Source organism: Lepidochelys kempii, chromosome 4 (genome assembly GCF_965140265.1).
Source record: "Lepidochelys kempii isolate rLepKem1 chromosome 4, rLepKem1.hap2, whole genome shotgun sequence".
In the NCBI taxonomy this organism is placed as follows: domain Eukaryota; kingdom Metazoa; phylum Chordata; order Testudines; family Cheloniidae; genus Lepidochelys; species Lepidochelys kempii.
The window spans coordinates 133,866,000-133,893,120 of record NC_133259.1 but is presented as its reverse complement, the minus strand read 5'-3'; the positions used below and the strand labels follow the sequence as shown (position 1 = coordinate 133,893,120).

Here is a 27,121-nt window from a genome sequence, read left to right as displayed (position 1 = left end):
AGTTTGATCTCATTACAAGGGCACAGTTAAGAGTGCTTGTACATCTCAACTGTGTGTTTCCATAGTTTCAAACATGTGGATTTCTCTTAACAGGTTTGACCTTAACTCTGAATTGCCCTGGTTTTTAATCTTTTTTCCTCACATTTTTATTACAACAAAACTTCTTGTAAAGATTTTCGCAGATAAGTGCTCTCAACCTTAAGTGGAGTTTAATAAAGATTTTTGTCTAGAAGGAGGGTTAGTTAAGGGGTAATCAGAGGAAGTAGCACTATGAGAACAGAAAGAAATTAACCAAAAAGGATTTATGCTGTAAATCAGTAACAGATCTCCTGATATCTTTTGGCCACAGGGTAGTTTTCCCCAAGGAATCAGAGAAATGTAGCACAGAAAGGGACGTAAAGAGCTCATCTAGTCCAGCTCCCTCTGCTGAGGCTGGATCAAGTAAACCTAGACCATTCCTGACAAGTGTTTGTCCAACCTCTTCTTAAAAATCTCCAATGGGGATTCCTCAACCTCCTGTGGAAGCCTGTTCCTGCACTTAACTATCCTCATAGAAAGTTTTTCCTAATATCTAACCTAAATCTCCTTTGCTGTAGATGAAGCTCATTACTTCTTGTCCTACTTTCAGCGGACATGGAGAAAAATACAACACCATCCTCTTTATAAGAACCCTTAACATATTTGAAGACTTTTCAGGTCCCCACTCAGTCTTCTCTCTCCAGTTTGTCCACATCTTTCTTGAAGCGTGGTGCCCAAAACTGAACACAGTACTCCAGCTAAGCCCTCACCAGTGCCACATAGATCAGGACAATTACTTCCCATGTGTTACATACAAAACTCCTATTAATGCACTCCAGAATTATAGTAGCCTTTTTTGCAACTGCATCACATTGTTGACTCTCATTCATTTTGCGGTCTACTATAACCCTTCCAGATCCTTTTCTGTAGAACTACCACCTATGGTTATTCTCCATTTTGTAATTGTGCATTTGCTTTTTCCTTCCTAAGTGCAAATACTTTACACTTGTCTTTGCTGAATTTCATCTTGTTGATTTCAGACCAATTCTCCCATATATCAAGGCCCTTTTGAATTCTAATTCTGTCCTTCAAAGTGCTTGCAACCCTCAAACTTGGCATCATCTACAAATTTTATAAGCATTCTCTCCACTCCATTATTGAAGTCACGAATGAAAATATGGAATAGTGCCAACCCAAGACAGACTCCTGCAGGACCCTACTAGGTAAGGCCTCCTAGTTTGACAGCTAATCATTGATATTTGCTCTTCGAGTAAGTCTTTCAACCAGTTATGCAACCACCTCATAGTCAATTTCATCCACACCATATTTCCCTAGTTTGCTTATGACAATATCACATTGCTCTGTCTCAAAAGCCTGACTAAAATCAAGAGGTTTAACATCTACAGCTTCCCCCCATCCATTAGGTCAGTAATCCTGTTAAAGAAGGAAATTAGGTTGGAACGTTTAGAAAACATATTAAGAAAGTGATAGAAGGCCCATGACTAAGCATCCAGTGATGGAAAAAACCTACCGGAGCACAAATCCTTGGAATATTTTTCAGGGAATAATCTTGAACTGGCAAAGGCTTGACTGTGCACTCGGACACTGCAGTGATGGAAGCTATATAAGCTCATAGATATATTCAACTAATACTTCTGAACTACTGTGCCTAAGAAATTAAGAACTACAGTGCTGTAAAAAACACATTCCTTTATTTCGGAGACAACAGCAATTTGTCCCAAAGCAAAGGGACATGAGCTACGAAGCAGGTGACAGCCTTTCAAGGCAGGAATTGTGACTGGCACCAAAGGGCTGTTTGTCAAAATGAAATTCCATGGTCGACTTGTACGCATGATGCTCCTTTCCTCTTGCTCCTGCCCTGAGCACAGCATCTGGATGGAAGCCATAGGAAAGTCTCCCAACTGAATTGTCCCGATCAAGAGAACCTCTAGGACAGCATGCTCTGCTTGACGATGCGCCCCTCTTTATCGATGGCGAAGTTGTAGTTGCGAGGGTTATCCAGGCACTCTTCAATTCGCTCATCCAGGTTTTCAGGGGTGATAAAATTTCTGGCTTCCTCCTAAAATCAATTAAAGGGGGAAGTCAATTGTCAGTGTGTGCACCATTTGTGCCCACCGAGGCAGCTGATTAGACACAGAACAGGGAATGAGACTATGTTTCAGCACAGAGGGGTTGGGGCTCTGCACTCCGACATTGTCCACTTGCCCTGATCTGATGCCAGGGGTGCAGCTGATGAAACAGGCATGAACTGGAGAGGGATTAGCACCCCCAAAAATTCTCCTTTAGCTTCTCACCCAAACACCAATCTCACTTCAAATGCAACGGAGCATGCACAGTTCCTACCCCACAGGGCAGCTTCTCCCGTAACTTTGTTTATGGGGCCTGGAATGGCTCTTCCAGCAGCCCTGAGGATCTCAACCCTCATTCAGGAAGACAAAGCCTGGAGACTGCAACAAAGATTCCCATTACACCTCAAGAGGGGCTCAGGACTCATCAGGAGCAAAGGAGAGCTTGGAACTGTAATATTCTTACTGAGGAAACCCTGGAAAAACATGAATCCCCATCTCCCACCCAAATTTATTCCCCAACCTGCTCTCAAAGGTCTCAGGCAGGACATCCTTATTGCACCCCAAGATCATCAAGGCTGCTCCTTGAGGCAGCTGGGAAGGCAGGAGTTTGCCACAGAGCAATATAAGCCCCTTCTCCCCTCTCCAGGGTGTAAGCCTGGTGCCTCCACAGAACTCCCAACCCATGGATACCAAACAGAATAGTGGGTGACAGCAGGTTACAATTTGAGGGGTTCACAAAGTCACCTCAACCCAATGATCACTGCCCTCAAACCCAAGCCTTCCATACCTGCAACTGTAGAACCTCTCTCTCCTTCTGCTTAAGAAAATTCTCCATTAACCTGGCATGGTTGAGGGCTCCTTGTAACTTACGGTCCTGCAATTCTTCCTCCTCTCTTCTGAGTCGCTCCTCCCTGTCACATGAGCACAAGAGAAATGGGGTACTGGTGAGACCTCCTCAGGACAACGGAAGGCACAGCACAGCAGCCTCGCAGGGAAGTGTTAAATGTTCAGGTGAAACCTCCCCCTCTCCCATGGGATGAGGATGGTGAAGCAAGGTGCTAGCATGCCTAGCAGAAGATGATGGGGTGGTGAAAGTTTCAGCATGACAGATATGGGGCTTGAAGTCCTAGCTATTCACAGAACAGGGACAGCTTGGGCAACGACAATGAAAATTCCTCTCATACATATGTAGCATAACTAATGCAATGGGGTACAAAAGAAGAGAGAATTCAGTGAAGGAAAAAGAAGTCACTGAAAGGGGTGATTTTTACATTTGCATTCCCCGTATCAATTCTTTTTTCATCAAGCCACCATGAAAAATTCAGATCATGCTGAGAGTTTATAATCTGTGGTTTGGTTTTTGCCATTTCAATGAGATTATTACAAAATAAAGGTTTTGAGCCCCTATTTAAAAGTGTCCTCAAATGTAACCATAATACTGTCCACAATAAAAAAGGGGAGGATACAGTTCAGTCTCTATGATCTAACCATTAAAGGAGACACGCATTATGTACAGAGGGCTGAACTGGATTTAAGCTAGAGGTAGAGGGCTCCAGAAACCATTAGCCTACCTCAGAAGTCATATTTTAAAGAAACAATCAATCAGTTTACCAAGCTTGTGACTTGATTACCAACTATAAGTATCAGGTTTCAGAGGAGCAGCCATGTTAGTCTGTAGCTGCAAAAAGAACAGGAGGACTTGTGGCACCTTAGAGACTAACAAATTTATTAGAGCATAAGCTTTCGTGGGCTACAGCCCACTTCATCGGATGCACAGAATGGAACATAGAGTAAGATTTTATTTTTATATATATATATATATTATATACACACACACACATACATATATACACACACACACAGATACAGTTTGTATGGTAACATCCAACTTGAGAGGCTAATTAGTTAAGATGGGCTAAACAAATATTTAATAAAGGGCACTTCAGTCTAGCAGAGAAAGGTGTTAACACGATCCAATGGCTGGAAGTTGAAGCTAGACAAATTCAGACTGGAAATAAGGCACACATTTTTCACTGTAAGGGTAATTAACCATTGGAACAACTTACCAAGCATTGTGGTGGATTCTCCATCATGGACAATTTTTAAATCAAGATGGATATTTTTCTAAAAGATCTGCTGTAGAAGTTATTTCGGGGAAGTTCTATGAACTGTGCTATACAAGAGGTCAGACAAGACAATCACACTCTAAGGCCAGAAGGGACCAGCATCTAAGAATCTATAAATCCACATGCTCTCTGAATCACAGACCAGAGAAGGCTCCCTAAGACCCCTTAGTGGGGGAGGGGGATGGATCACAGACTCCCTGCGTACCTCTGGCATCTCACATGGTTTCATTGCACTGAAGCGGCACCCCAAACCCTTCCTGCCGCAGGCCTGAGGGCCACGTCTCACCTCTTCTTCCGCAGCCGCTCATTCTCAGCGTTGTTCCAGGCCATCAGCTTCCGGTGCTCCTCCATCACCTCCTCCCCACTCTCTCTATCAAGGCGCTCCTCATGCTGCTTCCGCAACACCTCTTGCTTGAACTCCACCCTGGGAGAGAGGAGAGAAAGGCTCTAAGCACGGCACAGTCACATCAACATTGCTTTCCCCCGGATTACCAATGCTTCTGTCCTGGGAGATGGATTCTAAGGCAGGTCTCTCACCAGCTAGCGGCCCTCACACGCCACTGGGCCCTGACACCACGCCAAAGGGACACGGTCAGCTTGATTTGACGACTTCCAGGCAGTCACCCGACGGTGCCATTTCCCTTTCCAAACGTTGGGGGGGGGGGAGGCGGTTTTCCTTAAAACCTGGGATTCTGAACACTTCTAAGGCTTTCCCCGCCCTCACACTCCTGCTAAGGGTCCTCTCAGCAAGGCAGCGCACAGGCCGGCCCTGTCCACATGCCCGCCCGCTGCTCTCTGCAGTAGAAGTCCTGGCGCCCAACTCCTTGGCTTCTGGACTCCTTGGCGCTTCTCGACTCCTCTCCGGGACCCGGAGCGGCTGTTCTGGATGAACATCTACACACCCCCGCTCGGGACCTCCGCTCTCACTGCTTGCTGGGCACACGCAGAGGCGAGAGCGGGCGCGTTAAGAGACCGCCCCGGCTCCCCAGCCCCGGGCAGGGCAGAGTGACCGGGGGGCAAGTGTGAAAAATCAGGACAGGCGGCGGGGACGGACGGACGGACGGACGGGGGACAGGCCCCGCTGTAATTAAAAGCCCCGCACATCAGGACTGTCCCTGTAAAATCAGGACCGGGGGACGCGCGAGGCTGCCCTCCGCTTCCCAGCGCTCCCGGGCTCCAGGCAGGGGGCCTGGGGAAAAGAAACCCGCCCCGGCCCCGGCCCCACGGGGAAATCTGCAAGGGCCGCGCCGCGCCGGCGGACACGGGACAGACCTGAGCGCCTGCAGCACGAGCCGGTACTGCCGGTAGCGCTCGCTCACCACCAGCAGCTCGGCCGGGTCCACGGGCGGCGGCACCTTCAGCCTCCCGGCCTTGGACTTGGCGGGCGGGTCGTGGCGGGACTTGCGGCCCCGGGCCGGCACCGGCAGCGGCCGGCAGCGGCCCAGCAGGGCCCGGCAGCGGCTCAGCGCGGGCAGCATGGCGGCGCCACCGACCTCCGGCTGGGCGCCGCCATGGACCTGACCCCTGACCCGGCAGCGGATGCGGGGCGCCGGCTCCGGGCCTGGGCGGGGCAGGGGCATGACGGGAAATGTAGTTCTTTCCGGCCACCGACTGGTGGGCGAGGCTCCGTGGAGCGGGCCAGGCCCGGCCCCGCCCCCTGGGTCTCTGTCTCTTCAGACCCCCACTCCCGCCTCCTTCCCCTCGTCTGCCCCACGGCTCAGGGCCGGGCTCCTGCTGCCCCCCAGGCCTGCCCCACGGCCAGGCTCCTGCTGCCCCCCGGGCCTGCCCCACGGCTCAGGGCCGGGCTCCTGCTGCCCCCCAGGCCTGCCCCACAGCCAGGCTCCTGCTGCCCCCCGGGCCTGCCCCACGGCTCAGGGCCGGGCTCCTGCTGCCCCCCAGGCCTGCCCCACGGCCAGGCTCCTGCTGCCCCCCGGGCCTGCCCCACGGCTCAGGGCCGGGCTCCTGCTGCCCCCCAGGCCTGCCCCACAGCCAGGCTCCTGCTGCCCCCCGGGCCTGCCCCACGGCTCAGGGCCGGGCTCCTGCTGCCCCCCAGGCCTGCCCCAGTGCTGAGGGCTGGGCTCCTACTTCCCTCAGGCCTGCCCCACGGCCAGGCTCCTGCTGCCCCCTGGGCCTGCCCCAGTGCTGAGGGCCGGGCTCCTACTTCCCTCAGGCGTTCCCCACTGTTCAGGGCCCAGGTCCTGCTGCCCCACCACCCCTGGCCTGGCCCACCACTCAGAGCCAGGCTCCCTCTGCCCCCCGGGCCTGCCCCAGTGCTCAGGGCCGGTGACCGTGGCTCCTCAGAGAGAAGCAGCCCAAGGGCCACACAAAACTGGTGGGAAAACCAAGGCAGGCAAGAGTGACAAAGGGCGGGACCGGCGTCCGACAGAGGGCAAGATGCTGCAGTGCATCGCCCCGGCAACATGAGCCACCACAAGCACACCAGGCCTGGCCTCCGCCCTACCCTGGCTCCCTATGGAAGTGCCAGTCCCGGACATGGGCTTGGGCCTTATCGTCTAGGTCAGTGGTTTTTGGCCCGCAGGCCACTTGTGACCCAGTCAGCACAGCTGCGGCCCATGTGACGTCCTCAGGGCCATAACTAGGGCAGGAGGGGCACCTGTCCTGGTCGCAGAGCCAGCGGGCTGCGTGTGCGTGCAAAAATGGGGTAGTGCAGGATTGGGCCCACCGACATCAGCTCCTCTGCCAGGATCAGGCCCAGCAGCATCCGCCCCCCCCCCCCCCCCCCCCCCACTCCCAGCAGGGTCGGGCCCAGCAGCATCTGCAGGAGGCCACGGTGCTCAGCGCCCCCTGTCCCTACAGGATCGTGGGTCCAGTGATCCTGGCTAGACCGGGCTCCCTGGCACTAGGACTGCAGCGACAGGCAGGCTGCAAGGCAGAGCTACCTGCAGTCACGGTAGGAGACCACCGGGTATGGGGAGGGGGGTGCAGGGAGATAGGGCTGCAGGGAGGGAGTGCAGCCTGTACATCTGGGACAGGCTCTAGGCGGGGGGACTGGTGGCAGTCCCGGGGGGGGCCTAGATACTGGGGCACAGTCCCTGGATGGGAGGATTGAGTGCTGGGGGGCTGTCCTTGTGGGGACTGGGTGCTGGGGGCAGTTCCTGGAGGGGCCATTCTGCTCTGGACAGGCACATGTGCCAGCCCAGTGTTGGGGGGTCTGGATGCTGGGGGGACAGTCCCTGTCTGGGGAGGAGCTGGAGGGCAGTCCCTGGGTGGAGGGGCTGGGTGCATAGGGGACAGTCCCTGGCTGAGGGGGCAGCCCACATGGGGCAGGGCTCCCCATCTTTGCAGGCAAGCTCTACAGCCATGCTCTCCGGGTACTCAGCTCAGCCACGCTACTGCCAGTAGCAGTGTGGAAGTGAAGGTGGCAATACACTGTGCCATGCCACCGTTACAGTAAATGAATTAATTTTAACACTTAGTTTGCTAATTTAAAATGCTCTTGGTAGACATTTGCAAGTGGTGAAATGAAAGATACTATGTTGATTTTAATCGTATTGCTGTCATAATAATACTAAATCGTACTATTTTTGTAGATGTACAGGTAAGTATATATATTGTGTGGATGCAACCCACATAACACAGAAAGAACTATATATGCAGCCCACAATGATAAATAGGTTGACAACCACTGGTCTAGGTGTTCCAGGGCCTGGGCACCAAAAAGAGCTTAAAGCCTAGTGGTTGGCAGCATTGCGCCTCTGACACAACAGAGCACTCTGCAAGCAGGATAAAGTGTCTCTGTGCAGGAGATGAATAGGGTTGTCAGGTGTCTGGTTTTCGACCGGAACACTTGGTTGAAAAGGGACCCTGGTGGCTCCAGTCAGCACAGCTGACTGGGCTGCTAAAAGTCCAGTTGGCCGCAGTGCCAGCAAGGCAGGCAGGCTCCATGCCTGGCTCTGTGTGACTCCCGGGAAGTGGCCAGCATGTCCCTCTGGCTCCTAGGTGGAGGGGTGGCCCGGGGGGCTCTGCAGGCTACCCCCGCTTGCAGGTGCCCCCCTGAGTGCTGGCTCCGCAGCTCCCATTGGCCAGACAAACAAACAAACAAACAAACCCCTACCAAAACAAAACACTCCAGTGCTAACACACATCACCCCCTGGGGAGAGGATGAGATAAAGAACAAACCACATGTGACAGAGGGGTAGTCACATCACTTAATGCACTGCTGGCAGGTGCTCAGATACTACAGTTATGAGGATGACAGAAGAACCTTCATACAATACAATATAATGCCTTCATATAAATTATTCATGTAGCCTCCTCTGGAGGCTGCATGCAGTACTGATTACCTCATCGCAGGAGATTCCAGAAATGGAAGGGGTTCAGAGAAGAGACGAAGAAAAGAGGATTCAGTGATGAAAATGATCAAAGGGCCTGAAAAAACTCTTCTGTGAAGGGAAATTGAAAAGACTGGGATTGTTACCATAGAAAGGCAATGAACATGATAAAAGTATATTAAATATTGAATAGTATAGTGAGTAAAAAGAAAAGGAGTAATTGTGGCACCTTAGAGACTAACCAATTTATTTGAGCATGAGCTTTCGTGAGCTACAGCTCACTGTAGCTCACGAAAGCTCATGCTCAAATAAATTGGTTAGTCTCTAAGGTGCCACAATTACTCCTTTTCTTTTTGCGAATACAGACTAACACGGCTGTTACTCTGAAACCTGTCAGTATAGTGAGTGTAGATCAGGAGTTTTTGTCCTCCCTGAGTTCTTGTAATGCAAGAACAAGGGGACAGTCACTGAAACTGAGAGGAGGGCAATTCAAAGTTGATAAAAAGAAATACTTTTGCACACAATGTGTATTTTGGCTGTGGAACTCATTGCCACAGGCAGTTGTGGTGGCCAAGAATTCAGCAAGATTCAAAAAAGGTTTTGACATTTATATGAAGAAGAGTATCCGGAATTATCATAATTAATGCTAAAAAATTGTGGAAGGGATATTATACCTCGTGATTCAGGGTTTAAGCCAATCTCTGACTAGGAGACCTAATGTGGGAACTAGATTATCCCATATCTGCTACTCCAGGATTCTTACATGTCTTGCCGCTGTCAGAGACATAATACTGGACACTAGCCGGACCCTTGGTCTGATCTCGTCTGGCAATTGCTAAATTCTTATAACTACAGATTTCCTCTTCATGCAAGATCGTTAGAATCAGTAAGTCTGATCCTATTTCCACCCATTTTATACTGGTGTAACTCCATTGCCTTCTGTAGAGTTATTTCTGATTTGTATCAACAAAAGGAAAATTAGGCCAGTTGTTTTCAGTGGACTTGAACACGGTATAACTCAGGGCAGAATTCAGCCCCCAGTTTACACTCAGCTAATAAACAGCCAGATTCTGATCTCAGTTACACTAGCTTGAATCCAGAGTACACCCCCAGCATGTGCCCCTCCCCTCAAAGTCACTGGAGTTACCCTGGTTTTATACTGATGCAGTTGAGAGCAAAATATGGCTCTAAATGTGTAAGTTGTTGGGGGAATCTGAGTGGATGCGAGGTGCTATTAAATTGGCTTGGAAATATGAGGGTGTTATTTCTCAGAAATGTTGAAATCTTGTTCCAAGAATATTTGCCTCATTTTAATTGACATATTTTTGCATGAGCAGCAAATTAAAACAATCCTTCATTACCAACTTTTTTTGATTCTTAAAGCAATCAGTATAGAGGTTGAGATTCCCAGCTGATTTAGAATAAACCGTATTTGATCACTGTAATTCATATTCATTTCAGTGTAACTGCCACATAGAACGGATAGCAAAACAGAGAAGTTGTCAGTGAGTGAAACTCTCGGTATGTATTTAAACTCTGTGTACATGTTGATTGACAGGGGACTTATGCACATTTGGTTTTGGGTGGAAGAATTCATACCTATGTTTTCCAGTTACAATCTGTACGCTCCTTACAGCTATTATGACTTCGTTTCTGTGCGCTGCACCTTTAATGACATTACTTCACTGCTGCAGAAGCAGCTGCCGATTCATGGCAGATGTAGCCTGCTACAGACAAAAGATACCCTCTTTGGGCTGTCTTAGGTATGTCTATGAACCCCATTACATAGTATCTTCACAATCTCTAATGTATTTAGCCTCACAACACCCCAATAGGGCAGTGCTATTATTTGTACAGAGAGGAAACTGTGTCACTGAGAGACTAAGTGAACTTGCCCAAGGTCACGCAGGAAGGGCTTTAACCTGGGTCTCCCAAGTCCCAGACTAGCACTCTAGCCCTTAGATCTCATTTCCTTTTATCATCTTCCCAAGAAGCTTACCTTTGCTCTTTCTTATTTTCTTAATATGAATGTGGGAATGTTGCCTTTTGTGAAAAAAACTAACACCATCAAACATTTCCAAGGTTACATGTAACCCTGATATTTATATCTCTGTGAATAAAGGGCTGTGCATAGGATGTTTTCTCACATTTTGAATCAAGTTTGGCAGAATATTCCAGCACTGAGCCGGAAGGCTGAACTACCCAGAAAGCAATGGCAGGGATTACCAATAAAGGGCTTTGTGACCCGACTCTTGTTTAAAAATCAGTGCGTGCTTAAAACTTGTTTATGGGGCTGGAGATTTGTTTATTTTTATTTTTTTAAGACATGGGTAAGGACATAAATGTGGATGGAATTGTGTATGTAGCAAAATAAACGTATTTTATTCAACATGGTGGAGTTACCTCAGTGTGTAAAAAACTCCAGCCAGGGCCTCGTTCTGGTCGGGTGATGGGTCAGGGACATTTCTCAAGCATTACACCATTATCCACATTCCCAGCATTTGAGTGCAGTCAGCCAAGATGTTCATAAGAATTCTTTAACGATCAGATACATGGAATCTACAGACACACCATCATGTTGCAAAGGAAACGACTGAAAAGCCAGTGGGGCTGGCAAGCATTTCGGAAAGAGTCTGTGGAAGGGCTCACTTCTTCTTCTGGAGTTGTCTTGCCAGCATGTCAGCCTGTTTGGCAACAAAGACAATTTTTTTAAAAAAATCCCACAATTTATTGGGCCTGATTCTCCATTTGATCGCATTTGATTGATCTCAGACCATCTAGCACAGTGGAGTTGTAATCCACAGTCAGGGCCTGAACCACTGCAGTATAAATAATAATTTTCCCAGTCTTTTAAATACTGAATGGTTTTCTGTCTAAGCGGGCACTCCACCCATTATGTCTGGCTTATCATCCCTCCTTTCAAGGTTTACATCTTCCAATTAACTTTCTACCACTCACCTACACACCTACCCCTCTTGCCTGACTGTGCTCCCTAAAAATCATTATTAATATTATATGTATATTAAGGAAACAACAGAGGCCACATTCAGATACCTCTGTGATAGGAGCAATGTAAGAACTTGAATAACCTGGATGTCTTATCTCTTGAGCTCTTCCTATCCTAACACTTGTCCTGGCCATGATTCTGAACTTTTCACAGGAGATGCCCAGCATCTTGCTAGATCTTTAAGTTCTTTTGGGCAGGCAGCTGTGTTTGGTTTTTTTTGTCTTTAAAAGCCTTTGGCATTAGAGATAGAAAATACTTCTAATCATCGACAATAGAGGATTGTTCGCTACTGCCCCACTTTTGCCTCCTCTGCTAAATGCTGAAGCACTCTGGTAGCTCCTGGAGAAGGTTGCATGTTCTTACCAGCAGAGCGTTCACAATGGTTTTTCTTGGGCTTCTCAGATAAGCACACTCTTCCCCATCACACAGTTTGATTTCTTCTGAAGCCTGAACTCACAAACAAAACAAATACATTTCGGGGATTGGGTGGCTACGTGGTCTTTTATCCCTAAATTAAATTCAGCCCTGCTCTGTCACAAAAACACTTATATTCACAGCTGGGGGAAAGAAACAAGGGATGTAAACCCTCATGCTGTGGGGTATAAGCCTGAATAAGCAGACGACAAACTTCCCCCTATGGACTGGTTATTACATAATTGTCCAGTAGAGAGTGGCTTGTACTTTCCTCTGAAGCCATTATGAGAGTCAGGATATTAGACTAGAATGAGTGACCAGTCTGATCCGATACAGTAATTCCTATAACTCTAGAAGTGGAAGCGTTACCATCCGATGGCTGTTTGGTGTCCTGTGTGAAATGAGTTAGTAACCTCAGTGCAGCTCCTAGCAGACCAGGGCCCGCAGTGTATTTTTCTGTTAACAGAGCTATGCGTTAGCTCATATTTCTCTGTTACCTCTTCAAGGCTTTCCAATGTGCATGTAATTTGCTGAGCTATAATGTCTGGATATTGGATGGTGACAAAATTCAGTCAATGTATATTAAGGGGGGAAAAGTCCCCCAAACTGCTCAATTCAAGATGGAACCCTTCTCCACATGGATATGCCTTGAAGAGCAGCTGACATGCTGCAGGAAAGGAGGAAATGGTGCATGCCTTAAAGCTAGCATGTGAAAGCACTAAAGGCTGTCCAGCTTTGACCTGCTCCCAGTTGTCGTCTCTTCCCAGTTGTGTCTGTTAAGATGCTCCAGCTGTGCAGATCAGAAGAACCCTGAGCCTTGGGACAGTTCGTATCCTGATCTGTGTCTGAAGGTCGTGTGCTCTGGGTGGTGAGCACAGGGCTGGGAAGTGGTGACGAAATGTTGATCTCTATGTATGCCAGCATTTTCATTAAGGTCTTGATCCTGAGAGGTGCTGAGCACCCACAATTCCCACTGGATCCCATGGGGATGCTCAGCACCTCCCAGGATCAGTCCTTAAATTAGGGCTGCAGAACAAGATGCATTTAGAACGTACTGTGGGCTTTAAAGTAATATGGAAGATCCCCCTACAGAAAGGCTGGAACTCACCTCTGGAGTCTGTGACAAATCTAGTTCTCTTTTCCCTCCGGGATACCAGCCGTGAGACCAGTGCTGAGCTCTTGACAGGTGGGTACTGACTACTAGCACTACAAAGAGCAAGAGCAGGAGAGGTCGTTGACGTGCCATGGCACTGTCTGGCTGAATGGGGAGATCCTGCAAGGAGAAGGGAGGAGAGAGAGTCAGACATGGCCTGGGAGCAGTCAGCAGAGGGAAAGGTCCCACAGCATGCGTGATTCTAGAGCCATAGGGCAGGCAGTGCCTCATTTCCTAGCATGCAGTGCAGGGTGCACACAGGCAGCATGGCCTGGTGGGAAGAGATGGGAACAGGGAGCCTGGACTCCTGGGTTCTCTTCCCAGCTCTCCCGCTGGGTGACCCTGGGCAGGTTACTTTGTGTCTGTGTTCCTCACCTGTATAATGGGGATAATGCTCACCTGCCTTGCAGGGTGGTTCTGAAGCCCAACTGGTTAACATCAGTAACAGGCTATGGGGCCCTCAGATGAAAGGCACTTGGCTTCTAAAGGGACTAAGGGTAGCATTAGCTCAAGACCTATAGGCAGATCTGGCCAAAAGAGCTAATGTGATCTGGGATACATAAACCGGGGACGCACGAGTAGGAATAGAGAGATTATTTTACCTCTCTATTTGGCACTGGTGCAGGACTACTATATCCAGTTCTGGTACCCACCCATTCAGGAATTATGTTGATACATTGGAAAGGGTTCAGAGAAGAGCCACGAGAATGATTAAAGGATTAGAAAACCTGCCTTATAGCAATAGACTCAAGGAGTTCAATTTATTTAGCTTAACAAAGAGAAGGTTAAGGGGTGACTTGATACAGCCTATAACAGGGGTGGCCAAACGTATACAAACCTATAACAGCCTATAACAGGGGTCACCAAATGTTATACAGCCTATAACAGGGGTGGCCAAACGTACTGATCCTCCGAGCCACATACGACAGTCTTCAGAAGTTTGAGAGCTGGGGGGGGGGGGTGCCTGCCAGGGCTCGGGGCTTCAGCCTTGAGGGGCAGGGGGTCTTAGGGCTTCAGCACTGTGGGATGTGCCTGCCAGGGCTCGGGATTTCGGCCTTGTGCGGAGGGGGGGTCTTGGGGCTTCAGCCCTGAGGGAGATGTCTGTCGGGGATTGGGGCTGAAGCCCTGAGTCCCGGCAGGTGCAACCTGCAGGGCTGAAGCCCTGAGGACCTCCCCCCCACCCCCACGCTGGACAGAAGCCAGAGGTGACATTTGGCAGAGAGATGTGGGATCTTGTGCCCCTCCCCAATTTTTGCCAGGGTTTGTTGGGCCTGCTTGGTCACATGGTGCTGCTGGGCCCCCTCTCTGCACGGCAGCTGCTGGAGCCAGCAAGCTGGGAGGTGCAGCTGTGCAGAGAGGCAGCAGCAAACAGCTAGGAGCTGCTAGGAGAACTGCTGCTTTTGCTGCTGCCCCTCCCTGCAGGGAGGGACCACTAAGGGTATGAGGTGTGTGCGCCTGGGGGGGGGCATGACTCAAGCTGTTGGGGGGCCCAAACCTTTATATTGTGCCCCTCCTCAGCAGGCACCAGTCGTCTCTGGCAGAAGCTCCTAGCCCCACCACCCTGCCGCAGGGCAGAAGCCCTGAACTCTCCCCCCAGTGTGGTAGGCAGAGAATGGGGAGCTCTGTAAAAGAGCCGCAGTTTGGCCACCCCTGGTTTATAAGTACCTACGTGGGGAGCGAATATTTGACAATGGGCTCTTAAGACTAACAGAGAAAGGTGTAACATGATCCAATGGCTGGAAGTTGGAGCTAGACAAATTCAGACTGGAAATCAGATGTAAATTTTTCACAGTGAGGGTAATTAACATTTGGAACATTCTCCATCACTGACAAATTTTAAGTCAAGATTGGATGTTTTTCTAGAAGATTTGCTCTAGGAATTATTTTTCGGGGGATGTTCCCTGTTCTGTGTTCTACAGGAGGTCAGATGAGATGATCGCAGTGGTCTGTTCTGGCCTTAGACTCTCTTAATCTGATGGCACTCCCTGCCTGTGCTGCCTTCTCCGGGATGTCACCTCATTGCGTCTCCTTAAGTCCTGCCTTCAACTAAGCAGTCATGGAAGAGACTGATGACTGCACTAAAACTTACACCAGTGTAAAGCAAAATGGGTCTACTCTGGATTTACACTGGTCTCTCTGAAACCCCACTGGGTCAGTGGTATTACTCTGGATTTACACTCACGTAACAGAGAGCAGGACTGGGCCCATAGTGTGGTGGAGTTTGCACTAGCTGGGGAAAGGGAGGAGTTGCTGAACCAAGAGGTCTTTCCCCAGGATTCTGTGGTGCAGATTTAAGAGAGCAGGGCAAAGCGAAAAGCTCTGAACGTGCTCCACTGAAATTGGATGGCCAAGCCCTGCAATCAGCTTTGCTCCCTGTGTTAGAACAGTTTGCAACGGACTCTGGTGCTATCCCTTTGTCCGCAGCTACCTGCATTTGTTAGGTGGAGCTAACCTAAGTGCCAATCCATCATCCCCTCTCTCATACTGGTCAATGGCACAGTAGAACCTCAGAGTTACGAAAACCAGAGTTTCGAACTTTGACCAGTCAACCACACCTCTCATTTGGAACCGGACATACGCAATCAGGCAGCAGTAGAGAAAAAAAAAAGCAAATACAGTACAGTGCTGTGTTAAATGCAAACTACTGAAAAAATAAAGGGAAAGTAGCATTTTTCTTCTGCATAGTAAAGTTTCAAAGCTGTATTAAGTCAATGTTCAGTTGTAAACTTTTGAAAGAACCACCATGATGTTTTGTTCAGCGTTATGAACAACCTCCATTCCCGAGGTGTTCGTAACTGAGGTTCTACTGTATTCTCAAGCCACTGAGCACAATGTGAGCAGTGTTTGTGATTTTATCGATATCCTAAATCTGGGAAAGCAGCATATAATTTTACCCTCTTCATTTTAAAACCTAAAGAAACTGCAGTAACAACTATATACCAACGCTTTGTGCTTATCTAGCACAGAGGGCGTTGAAGTGCTTTCTGAATATCAATCCTATCCCCTAATACCTTGAGGAGATTATTATGCTCCTTTTAAACATGGAAATATTGAGATGTTAAGTGACTTTCCCAAAACCACACAGCAAGTCAGTGACAAAGCTGAGACTAGAACCCAGAAATCTTGATTCCCCCTGTGTACCCCGGGCAACACTTTGTTCCAGTTTACAGCACCTCCCCGTTCCTCCAGACACAGCATCACAACCTCTTCTCATAACCTAGTATCTGAACATGTCTCTGCAATCAGGGTTTAGTGTGATCTCAGTCAGGATTTGAAGCATTCTCATCCAAGTGCTGGTCTGTCATTAACTAAGGATGGAATTTCATTCATTCATGGTATAAAACAGTGCCTATAATCAGTGACTAAATTTTCTTCACTCCGACTCAAAATTCTCTCTCTCTTTTTTCCTGAAAGCTCTGGGGAGTTGAGTCTGACACACCCCAACCCATTTTAAGCTTTGATAGGAAAACCCCTGCTGCAAACCCGCCCTCTTCAAGGGCTCTTATGGTGATCAAAGACCACAAGCACTTGGCCACTGTGGGGCTGAGTGCAGGCTAGATAGAGATTAGATGGGATCCTACAGGTTTCTCTCACTGATGTCAGGAATATTAATTATAAGAATTTTTCCCCTCTTTTTTTTTTTTTTTAAAGCAACTGCATAACTAACTTGTGAGATGTATCCAGCCTGAAGCAGCGTGATACCATCTCCAGGCTAAAACAGTTCTGCAGGGTAATTCACTCTGTGCTCAACTGCTGTGCGGTTCATCTGTCATTTCAAAATATTACATCTTAAGAAAAGAAAGTCCGATCACCTATTACATGATGAAGATATTGTAGTTGGCAAGAGGAAGGCAAGCCAGCACCTTTCTGCTGAAATATTCAGGTTGGCTGGGGTTGATTAGCCACTATTTACGGTTTTGTTTTCATATCTAGAAGGCAAATTCTGACCCCAGTTTCACAAGTAGAAAGCTGGAGGAATTCCACTGGAGCCCCTCCAGATTTACACTGTCCGCAGAATTTGACTCTATGAAAGATAATCACATACATGAAATCCATTTGCATTTAATGCCTTTAGGATACCAGGCCCCCAGAAGTACTTCTGGTATCGGATTTGCTTGTAACTAACACGGTTTGCAAAGCATGAGAGAAGTTTAGTTACTCACCCTGTTCTGATCTCCGGCTCACTGTTCTTAGACTTCACCGATGCCTGCACAGTTTGCTCTCATTATTTATACCATCCCCTGTGTGCTTCAGTGTAATTGGTCTCCCACTCTGTTGGGGCTGCCTGCTGACGTTCATTGCATACTCTGCTGACGACGATGTGCATGTATAGGTTTAAGCCCTCTTGCCACCGGGTTGGTGCTCTGATGAGACAGCACTGGGAAAGGGTCTTCTGGGAACACCCGCCTGCCAGCTCATTAGCTGGCAAAGACTCCTTGAGCTCCGCAACGGAAGTTTCCTTGTGTCCATTAGCAGATGGGAGCAGAGTTGTATTGCAAGGCAGTTGTCAACAGTGGCAAAGGACATCTAGTTTAAATCAGAGACTGGTGAAGGAGACAGCTAATTGAATAAGGTTGCTGTAAGGTCCTCTAATGCAAGATCTATCCAGCAGGGTGTGCTTGATTTAACAAACAATTAATAAGACCAAAGTCAGGCCTGCTGCAAGGATGTGAAATTCCCAGTGAAGTCAATGGGAGTTGCACCTGCTTACCCAGAGGCTGCATTTGGGCCAGTGCATGTGTGATATTGGGGTGCACCACAATATGGAAAATCAGGCATTTAGGGCTAAGGAAAGTGTAATAAAAAGAAGTGGCTTAGAACTAGAGATGGATCCAGATGGGAGCCCCAGATCCCAATGCCCCTCCTCACCTGCAGGATTTGGTGGCATTTAAATCCAGATCCTAGCTCACACTAGAGTTGATTGAAAAACCATCCCACAGGAAATTCTGTTATTTTGACATTTGTTTTTGTCCTGAATCAGGTTGAAAATGCAAAATTTATAATGAAAGACAGTTCAGAAAAATTTAGATTTGAAAATGTCAGAATTGATTCACTTTGGGCTGGTTGATATTAATCTGCACCCACTTGAGATGCTGCAGTGCCTCATGGGAGTTGTAGTTCAGGTGCTTCATGCCCCTATTCTCCCCTATGGGCTGGGCTCCCTGGGCAGACTATATCTTCCATGATGCACTGTGTTCTCTTCCTCAGGTAGAGAAGCTGTGCGGGACCATGGAAGATATAGTCCAACCAGGGAGCCCAGTTTTTAGGAGAGAATGGGGGCTTGAGGCACCCAAACTACAACTCCCATGAGGCACCACTGCAGCTTATGTTGATTCACAGATTAATGGCAACCCAACCTGAAACAAAATGTTTTGTTTAGATTTTCCTGATGGAAAAACTGATTTTTGGGGGGCAAAAATTAACATTTTACCCCCAGAAAATTTAAATTTTCTGTCAAAACAAGATTTTTATGGAAAATTCCAGACCAGTTCTACCTCACACTTGGACCCTGCCTGTGAAATGGGCTGAACTGGAATCCCAAACATCTCAGGGTGCATAAGTAACTTCTGAGACACATCCAGCCTGAAGCAGTGTGAATTTGATGGCCTGGGTTCATCTGTTTCATGCTTGTCTAAATGAGAGACAGCCAGGATGGCACATTGGCCTAAACATGTAAATAAGCCAATAATAATCACTCCATTCTAAAGGACCCCAAGGCACTTTACTGGCAAACTACTATACAAACCACTGAGAAACATCCCTTCATCCAGCTGTATGTTGGCCCATGGCATCAGCTGCATCAGCTGTCCAATGGTGTATGACATCAGTACACACCAGTTCAGGACAGGATGTGACTGAGATTACTGTAACCAGCTGATACTGCAGGGGGAATATAAATGGGCAGAATAAGCACTCTTCCTTGGCTGGAATTCAGCTTGGACTCCAGCATCACCAGCTCAGCTCCCACACAGAATGCCCTGGGGTCTTTAATGACCACAATCAGCCAAGGCACTGGGTTTACTTCTTGTCCAAAAGGTGATACTTCCAGCAATGAGCACCCCTTCGCACCATACTAGTGGAGGGATTGATTCAGAGCAAAGTATGACACCTACCATATCACCCACACCGTTTCTTGTAGCAACCTGAGCCCAGAGCTACAAAATATTTAGGGTCCTAACTTCCACTGATTTCAACTGAAGTTATGTGCCTGAATATCTTTGAGGACCTGGGCCTTGGTGACCTGAGAGGATCTCCCATACAAATACTCAACCAGGCCCAGCCTTGCTTAGTTTGGGGTGCCTCAGAGGATCCCTTACAAGGTGGTGCCTCTGGAGGCCATTGTGTCTTGGCCTGTTCTCATAAGATGGGACAACCTAAAAGGTACTTTCACATTCTTACTCCTGATCTTCAATCAAGTTCCCTCTAACTTCTCTCCTTTCAACCCTAAACAAGTGAGTATTTGTTTAGTATCTCCGGGCCTCTAGCCATCTTGGATGCCCTTCTCTGGACCTCCCCATTCATGCCGGGATCTTTGTTAAGGTGAGGGCATGAAAACTGGGCTTGGCACCCCAATGAGAGTGCTCTGTCACTGGCTGGAATGCTTCTGTAAGCGTATCCTGTATCACTGCATCTCAACACAATGTGGAAAGCAGCTGGGCATTTTCCAGCCCAAGTGACATCCAGCAGCTTGAAGCTCTTTTTCTAATAGGGAAAGCGTAACCTTGCCAATGCGTGAGGTTAAACTCATCTTGTGAACGGACAGGCAAACACAATGTTTGTAAATTAACTTATTTCTGAAACACCAGAAGGTTTGGGAGGTTTCACCCTCTTTTTATTACTACATTGATTTCCTCTTGCAGCCCTGCTGACCCTGGGTTAAAAAGTCTGATAAGCAATTTGCTTTGGATCCTTTTGCCTTTGTTAGCTCATCAATGCCTCCTTCTATCCCTGCCTGTTGATATGACGATTGCAAGGGAACGCTCAATACCAAATACGAAGATGCCACATTTATATCAGGCGCCTCATCCCAAAGGGGCACAAACCGAATGCCCAAAAATGCAGCCTGCATTGCTTCATCTCCCATGCAGTTGCAGTAACCTCTAGGGTGGAATACAGTTAATTAACAACACCCCACAGCATCACACTACCATTCAGCACCAGACACGATACACCCCTTATGTAGCTGAAACTGCAGTGGGCAGCATGTCATTCCCAAAGCTGGACTGTAGCCAGGATATCAGCTAACAGTCCTGCTGTCTGAAAAGTGCCCAGGGATCTCGATGGGCACCATTATCAGAACTTACATCTGTAGCAAGCTGGAGAGGGACCTTCCCTAAAGGGAAAGGGGGAATGGCCTCTCTGCTGGGAGTGCCACAAAGATGCTGGCTACTCCCTAATGTGGCTGTGGTTTATGAGAAGTGGGATGAATAACCTGTCACACAAGGCACTAGACAGCTTTCAGCTGCTGCAGACTGCAGTATCTTTGAACATTAAATGTACAGCTCCACTTACTACCCAACTCTCCTTTCATTGCTCCTCTCTAGGGAGGTCTGGGGGAGAGGCAGGAAGCGAGCAGAAAGAAACCAGCTCTGACACCGACTTGCTTGTGATCATATGTAAGTTACTTTACATCCCTGCCTCTGTTTCCCTTTCTTCAAAATCAGCTAATAACAATTCCTGATTTCACAGTCACTTGCTGTGAAATGAAAAAAAGTGGCTAATAGCACAATCCCCCTGGACTATGAAAAGTGCTATATAAATGCTGATGGGATGTGTGTGTGTGTGTGTTTTGCTGGTGCTTACAAAACAACTCAGGCAAGCAACTCCAAAACCTGAAGGAGAATTGCAGAGGAAAGCATCAGGACCAGAATATCACTAGATATTTGAACTGGAAGGAAATGAAGAAGGTGCTTTCATTCCCAGCTGCTGCCTCGACTCTCTGATTTTCTTTCAGAAGAATTGGGAATGCTTTTTAGTCCAAGATGAAAGATCCCTCCCGACGATAATGGTGGCACGTACAGAAGGGACTAATGCTGCAAAGCCAAAGCCCATGCTAGGGTAGGAAAAGACAGAAGGGCACTGAAGCCTTCTGTCATTGCTGGCAACTTCAAGCCAGCGCGCAGATGGGGGTGGCAGAATCTGACAGCGCATTGGCCAAGTGGAACAACAGGCTGGTTCTGATGTCACACTGCTCAATGTGTGAAAATATCCTGCTGTCTCCACAGGGATCTGCTTGAACTTCAGAATAACTCCATTTGGAGAAGCGCTGGCATCACCCTAGAAGAGGAAACTTAAGCCTTATCTTTGGTGATGGTAATTCCCTGCAACCTCTGACCCTCAGGGGAAAAACAAGCCTTCCTGAGGGCTGTGATAGCACCTGGCAGGCCCATTTTGATGACCTGGTAGAGCAAGACACTGTCCTGTACAGATTCATGAATTAAATCTCTGTTAGAGATGTCCAAGTGGAGGGAGCCTCCTGATTCATGCAGTGATAAGCATTCACACTAAACTCATACTCCAGGGCATAAATTAGTTGCTGGAAAGGTCAGGAAGGAAAACTTTCCTCTTGCATACAGCAATAAACATTGTACAGGTGCATATGGAGGGCTGTAGTTTGCCTTTCTCAGACGTAGGCCATTGCCAGAGGCAGGAGATCAGACATGATCAAGTGGCCTGATCTGGTATGATGAGCAACTTTGCACCCTACAGTAAGAACTCACCAGGATCCTCATACATATCATAGTAACATCTAGGGGTCTCAACCAAGAGACAGGCCCTGCTCCAAACAGCTTAGACTCTAAATAGACAAGAGAGAGGGAATATTGTGATTCCTATTTTGCAGCTGGAGAACTGAGGCAGTATGGGTTTGGTCCAGTTTCACTGATCTCAGTAAGAATCTTATAATTAATCGCAGCGTGCTTTGGATCCAGCCTTAGGTGATTTAGTCAAGATCACGCTGGGAGTGTGTGGCAAAGCTGGGAACTGAGCCTAGATCCCCCGAGTCCCACTCCAGAGCCCATAATGTCTGTTCCTTCTCTCACATTGTCAGGCTTGGATCTACTGAAGTAGATCCCACGAGATCTCGAGTCCCACCAAAGAAGCATTTGGCCCAGTATGTTTTAAAAGCAAATGTTCTTATGTATGTTACTAACAGTCCCTCAAATTATTACAGACAAACATTGCAGTCAGTGAATATACTTAGTACCATGGATGGATTGGGCTATTTTTGGCATTTCACTTGGTTTAGAGAATGACACTAGACTAGTGAGTTTCACATTTGTTTCTAATCAGTGTCAGGTTCTGGTTCTCATGCACTAGCTTAGCATTTCTCAAATGCGACCACAAGGGGCTTTTCTTGCGGCCACAGCCTCCTGGGCAGTGATTTGTGAGAAGGAGGGCAAAGCACAGCCTCTCCCCAGGGCCCACCAGCAGTGGTTGGGCCCCTCCCCCCTCTGAAGACACACAAGCTGGAGGAGAAGGCAGTCAGTGAGTTCCCCACGTTCCAAAGTGTGGTGGGGTTGGGCTTCAGCCCTGGGGTGGTGGGCAGCAGGCTCCAGGCCCTGTCCCCTGGGTGTGGGGCTTTGGGCTCCATTCTCTGGCTGTGCGGTGGCAGGCTCTGGCCCCAAGCTCACCCCATCACCTCTGGTCCCCACTGCCTCCTCAAGTGCCCCATTGCCCCTGGCCCCCGCTGCCTCTGTAGCCACCTCCCCATGCAGGGCTTAACTTGTGGGGGCTGAGTAAGTCTGCTTTGAAAAGTGATGAACAAACATGCAAATATCACTTTTCACAGCAGAGTTACTTATAGCTAGCAAGTGTAAAAAAACCCCAACAACCCAAACACACACACACACACACAAACCAACAAGAAAAAAGACAAGAATGTTCAAAGCAACTTATTTGTGTTTCTATTCTGTTTAGGTCCAATAAAGAATAGAGACAACTATGCATTATTTTTATTATTGAGTCTGCAAAGAAAAACACCCTACATAGATAAATTATTATTATTTGGACATGTGTATTTGCATATTTATTTGTTTTTCCTGAAGTTATTTTAGGAAAAATTGTCAGAGCAGCCATCAGCAAGAGTTGGTGGCCGCACTCTGAGGCCACCAAAAATTTTATTGCAAGAACCCCTGCACTAGCTCATTAATCCAAGCCACAATGGTTGGGTTGCAAACAGTGCCGGGAAATGGTAATTGATTTCCAAAGGGATTTTTTTTAAGGAGGGAAGTATTTCTGTGGGCTTAGGGTTTGAAAGCGTTTTAAAATCACCTACGTTTTTGGGAGCAAAGTTGACTTGGCATTGGGCCCTTGATGCATCATAATACCCTGTGTTTCTGCAGCACCTGCCCTCTGAAGGCCTGACAGCCCTGTGCAAACATTAGTGAGCTAGGCCTCTTGACATTCTTGTGAGGTATGTAACTGTCGTTAGCTTCAGGACGGGGAAATTGAGGCCATGAGAGGCCTGTGGCAGGAATAGAAACTAAATCCCCTGCCGCCCAACCCTGTGCTTTAACCCTAACACCATTTTGCTTCTTGGGTTCTCCAGAGGCAGCTTTGATCTAGTGATCTGAATGCAGGGCAGAAAGTCAGGACTCCTGGGTTGTTTCTAGTGGTACTGCTCACTCGCTGTGTGACCCTGAGCAAGTCATTTGACTCCCCAGTGCCTCAGTTGCTCAATCTGTGAAAAAGAGATAACAATGCTGCTCACCCACCTTGAGATTGATAGTCCAATATAAATGGAAAGCAATGTTATTAATGAATGTCTGAACAGAACTTTGAGCTGGTGGGATGCAACAGAAGTGCAAATTATTAGCATTAAATCAGTGCAAAGTTGCTTTAAATATTCCCTTAGAAATAGAGAGTAGCTGAGACTGGGGCTATTTAGGAGGGGGTTCTACCATGTCTTAGGTATTATGAGCAAATGTAAAACAAGTTTAAAGCAGGAGGATAACCTGCCAGCAATGTGATTTCAGCAGTCATTGTCTTTTCTTTCTGGAATAGAAAACTTGCAAGTTAATGCTTAAATATGACGGTAGCTAGCTTTTCTCTCCCTGCACCCGCCTCCCTTTCAGAGCCCTCTGCACTCAGTCATAATTGGACAGCACTGTTGAGAAAAATAAGGCAAAGTATTAATAAAAGAATAGAGGCAACTTAAAAGGCCAAATTGACTTAAGGTTCCAAAGCAAAGAACCAGAGCACAAATCAATAAGCTCATTTCCGTCCATGTCACTTTATGACAGCCATGAAACAAACACCCGGCTAGAGATGGGTGAACAAAACCCAGGGGGGAATTTTGTCCATGGATTTAGCTCTTCTTTCTGATGGGAAATTATCCCCAAACTGATCATGACTTGTGTTAATTTATCCACCATGCAGAATAGTTGATGCTAACAGATTTTGGACTGTTGATTTTTTTTATTATAAACTGTTCACCACAGGTATTCACAATTCACACTGATTGGTTACCTGGATTCACAGATTTTAAGACCAGAAGGACGATGTAGTCTGACCTCCTGCATAGAATTTCACCCAGTAATTTCTCCAAGCCCATCACTTCTGGCTGAGCTAGAACATATCTTTTTGAAAGATATCCAGTCTTGATCTGCAAAAAGAACAGGAGTACTTGTGGCACCTTAGAGACTAACAAATTTATTTGAGCATAAGCTTTCATGGGCTACAGCCCACTTCATCGGATGCATAGAATGGAACATATAGTAAGAAGATATATGTATACATACAGAGAACATGAAACAGATACAGACTAACATGGCTGCTACTCTGAAACCAGTCTTGATCTGAAGACTTCAAGTGATGGAGAATCCACCACATTAAATTGTTCCGCTGGTTAATTATCTTCTGTCAAGGTTCCCTCCCCACTCTGAACTCTAGGGTATAGGTGTGGGAACCCGCATGAAAGACCCCCTAAGCTTATTTTTACCAGCTTAAGTTACAACTTCCCCAAGGTACAAACTTTGCCTTGTCCATGAACAGTATGCTGCCACCACCAAGTGATTTAGACAAAGAACAGGGAAAGGACCACTTGGAGTTCTTATTTCCCCAAAATATCCCCCCAAGCCCTTACACCCCCTTTCCTGGGGAGGCTTAAGAATAAACAAGATGAGCACAAACCAGCCTTGGATTTTTAAGACCCCAAAAACCCAATCAGATTCTTAAAAATCAGAACTTTATTAGAAGAACAAAAAAAGATAAGAGAACAACTCTGTAAGATCAGAATGGAAGATAATCTTACAGGCAGTCAGATTCAAAACAGAGAATCCCTCTAGCCAAAACCTTAAGTTACAAAAAGACACAAAAACAGGAATACACATTTCCTCCAGCACACCGAATTTACAAGCCAAAACAAAGAAAACGTAACACATTTTTAAGCTAGATTACTTACTAACTTTACAGGAGTTGAAGAGCTTGCATCCTTGATCTGTTCCTGGCAAAGGTATTACACAGACAGAAGCCTTTTTTAACCCCTCCAGATTTGAAAGTATCTTGTCCTCTCATGGGTCATTTTGGGTCAGGTGCCAGTGAGGTTACCTTAGCGTCTTAACCCTTTACAGGTGAAAGGATTTTGCCTCTGGCCAGGAGGGATTTTATATCACTGTATACAGAAAGGTGGTTACCCTTCCCTTTATAGTTATGACAGCTTCACTTGAATATGTGTACCCTATTTCTAGTCTGAATTTGTCTAGTTTCAACTTCTGGTCACTGGATCTTGTTATGTTTTTATCTGCCAGACAAAAAACCCTTCACAATTGGAGATCTTTTCTCCATGTGGGAACGCATGGTATAATTTCTGTTTCGTGTCTGGGTGACCTCCGCTTTATAAACAGCTGTCATTCTTTTCTCAGAGAGAGGGTGAATTAGGGAAGTGAGCATTTTAGGAACACATGTGCGTGCACGCACACAGGCAAACAAGCCCGGGGAATTTCAGGAAATAGAAAAACATTTCCCCTTCTCCTTTGCACAAGGAACAGAATTTGACGTAGCTATCTACAGGGCCCACTGATTTAAAAATAACCAGGTTCCTTCTTGCCTGAGGGAGACAGATAGTTATCAGCCAGGTGTAGCTGCCCAGCGGCCTTTACATTCCACTTCCCCTCATCATGTTCACACCAGGTCATTGCATGTGCCTGTATGTGGGTGGCCCTGTTCACAAAGGCTGCATCCAGAGCCTTATCTGTCCAATGTAGGGTATGTCTACACAGCAAAAGCTGTGCAGAGGTTCGGCTGCCTGAACTAGCTTGAATCCAGCTAGCGTGGGTAACAATAGTGAAGTCAGCACAGCACGTGCTTCCGAGTGGGCTAGCTAGCTGAGTATGCACTCAGAGTCTGTGCCAGGCTTCTACCTCCCACGTGGAAGCCCATGATGCACCCTCTTCACCACTGTTACCACCCACACTAGCTGGAATCAAGCTCGCTGGGGCAGGCTAGCTCCCGCACAGCTTGTGTTGTGGTGCCAGACCCTTAACTGCTTGAACACCAAGAGGCGAGGGACCAGACCTGAACACAATTTAATGAATGAGAGCAGAGGAATTCTGAAACTATTGAATATAAATCAATGACGCATCCTCACCCACAGTATCCTGTTCCATTCTATCACCGCTGGGCTCTCAGCGAGGGGAAAAAATAAAGTGAGTGGTTCTACTCCAAGCTCCAACAACCAGATAAGCTCCTCCCTCGAAGGAGACCACTCAACAGATTGCGCTGGTGTTCACTGATGAACTTGCATGTTGGTTGGGCTCCTTGGTCTTGGCTCCTCCTCAATGGGGCTGGAGGGCATCCTTGCTTGACTTCCCCATGGTGGGGTCTGGGTGCCCTTCTGGGTTTCTTGGGCATTGTCTTGATTGGGGGTAGACTATTGGTGGTGTCTCCCAAGGCCAGGGCTTCCAAATGACCTGGCACTTAGCATAGATTGTGCAGACCTTCATGATAGGAACCTACTTGCCCTTCCACACAGTGAAATTCAGCCCACTAGCTAACAATGGTAACTCCATCAACACCCACG

The 27,121-nt window shown here is 47.5% G+C and overlaps 2 protein-coding genes and 1 long non-coding RNA gene across 3 annotated transcripts in view; 1 reads left to right on the top strand and 2 right to left on the bottom strand.

Annotated features, from left to right (window-relative positions):
• Positions 1-1,711: 1,711 nt before the first annotated feature.
• MRPS26 (mitochondrial ribosomal protein S26) lies at positions 1,712-5,814 on the bottom strand. Its single transcript, XM_073342940.1, has 4 exons — positions 5,507-5,814; positions 4,521-4,658; positions 2,896-3,019; positions 1,712-2,098 (listed from the first exon to the last, which is right to left on the bottom strand). The coding sequence occupies exons 1-4, from the start codon at positions 5,812-5,814 to the stop codon at positions 1,967-1,969; spliced, it is 702 nt and encodes a 233-aa protein (XP_073199041.1). The 3' UTR covers positions 1,712-1,966.
• A 137-nt stretch (positions 5,815-5,951) lies between these two features.
• The window catches only part of LOC140910876 (uncharacterized), a 37,026-nt gene continuing 15,856 nt past the window's right edge, over positions 5,952-27,121 (top strand). The window contains exons 1-3 of the long non-coding RNA XR_012158783.1: positions 5,952-6,751; positions 9,989-10,048; positions 20,646-20,717. This is a non-coding gene — a long non-coding RNA (uncharacterized lncRNA). The remainder of the gene's footprint in view (positions 6,752-9,988; positions 10,049-20,645; positions 20,718-27,121) is intronic.
• LOC140910874 (progonadoliberin-2) lies at positions 8,852-24,672 on the bottom strand. Its single transcript, XM_073342948.1, has 5 exons — positions 24,571-24,672; positions 17,265-17,628; positions 13,057-13,221; positions 11,898-11,981; positions 8,852-11,211 (listed from the first exon to the last, which is right to left on the bottom strand). The coding sequence occupies exons 3-5, from the start codon at positions 13,192-13,194 to the stop codon at positions 11,173-11,175; spliced, it is 261 nt and encodes an 86-aa protein (XP_073199049.1). The 5' UTR covers positions 13,195-13,221; positions 17,265-17,628; positions 24,571-24,672; the 3' UTR covers positions 8,852-11,172.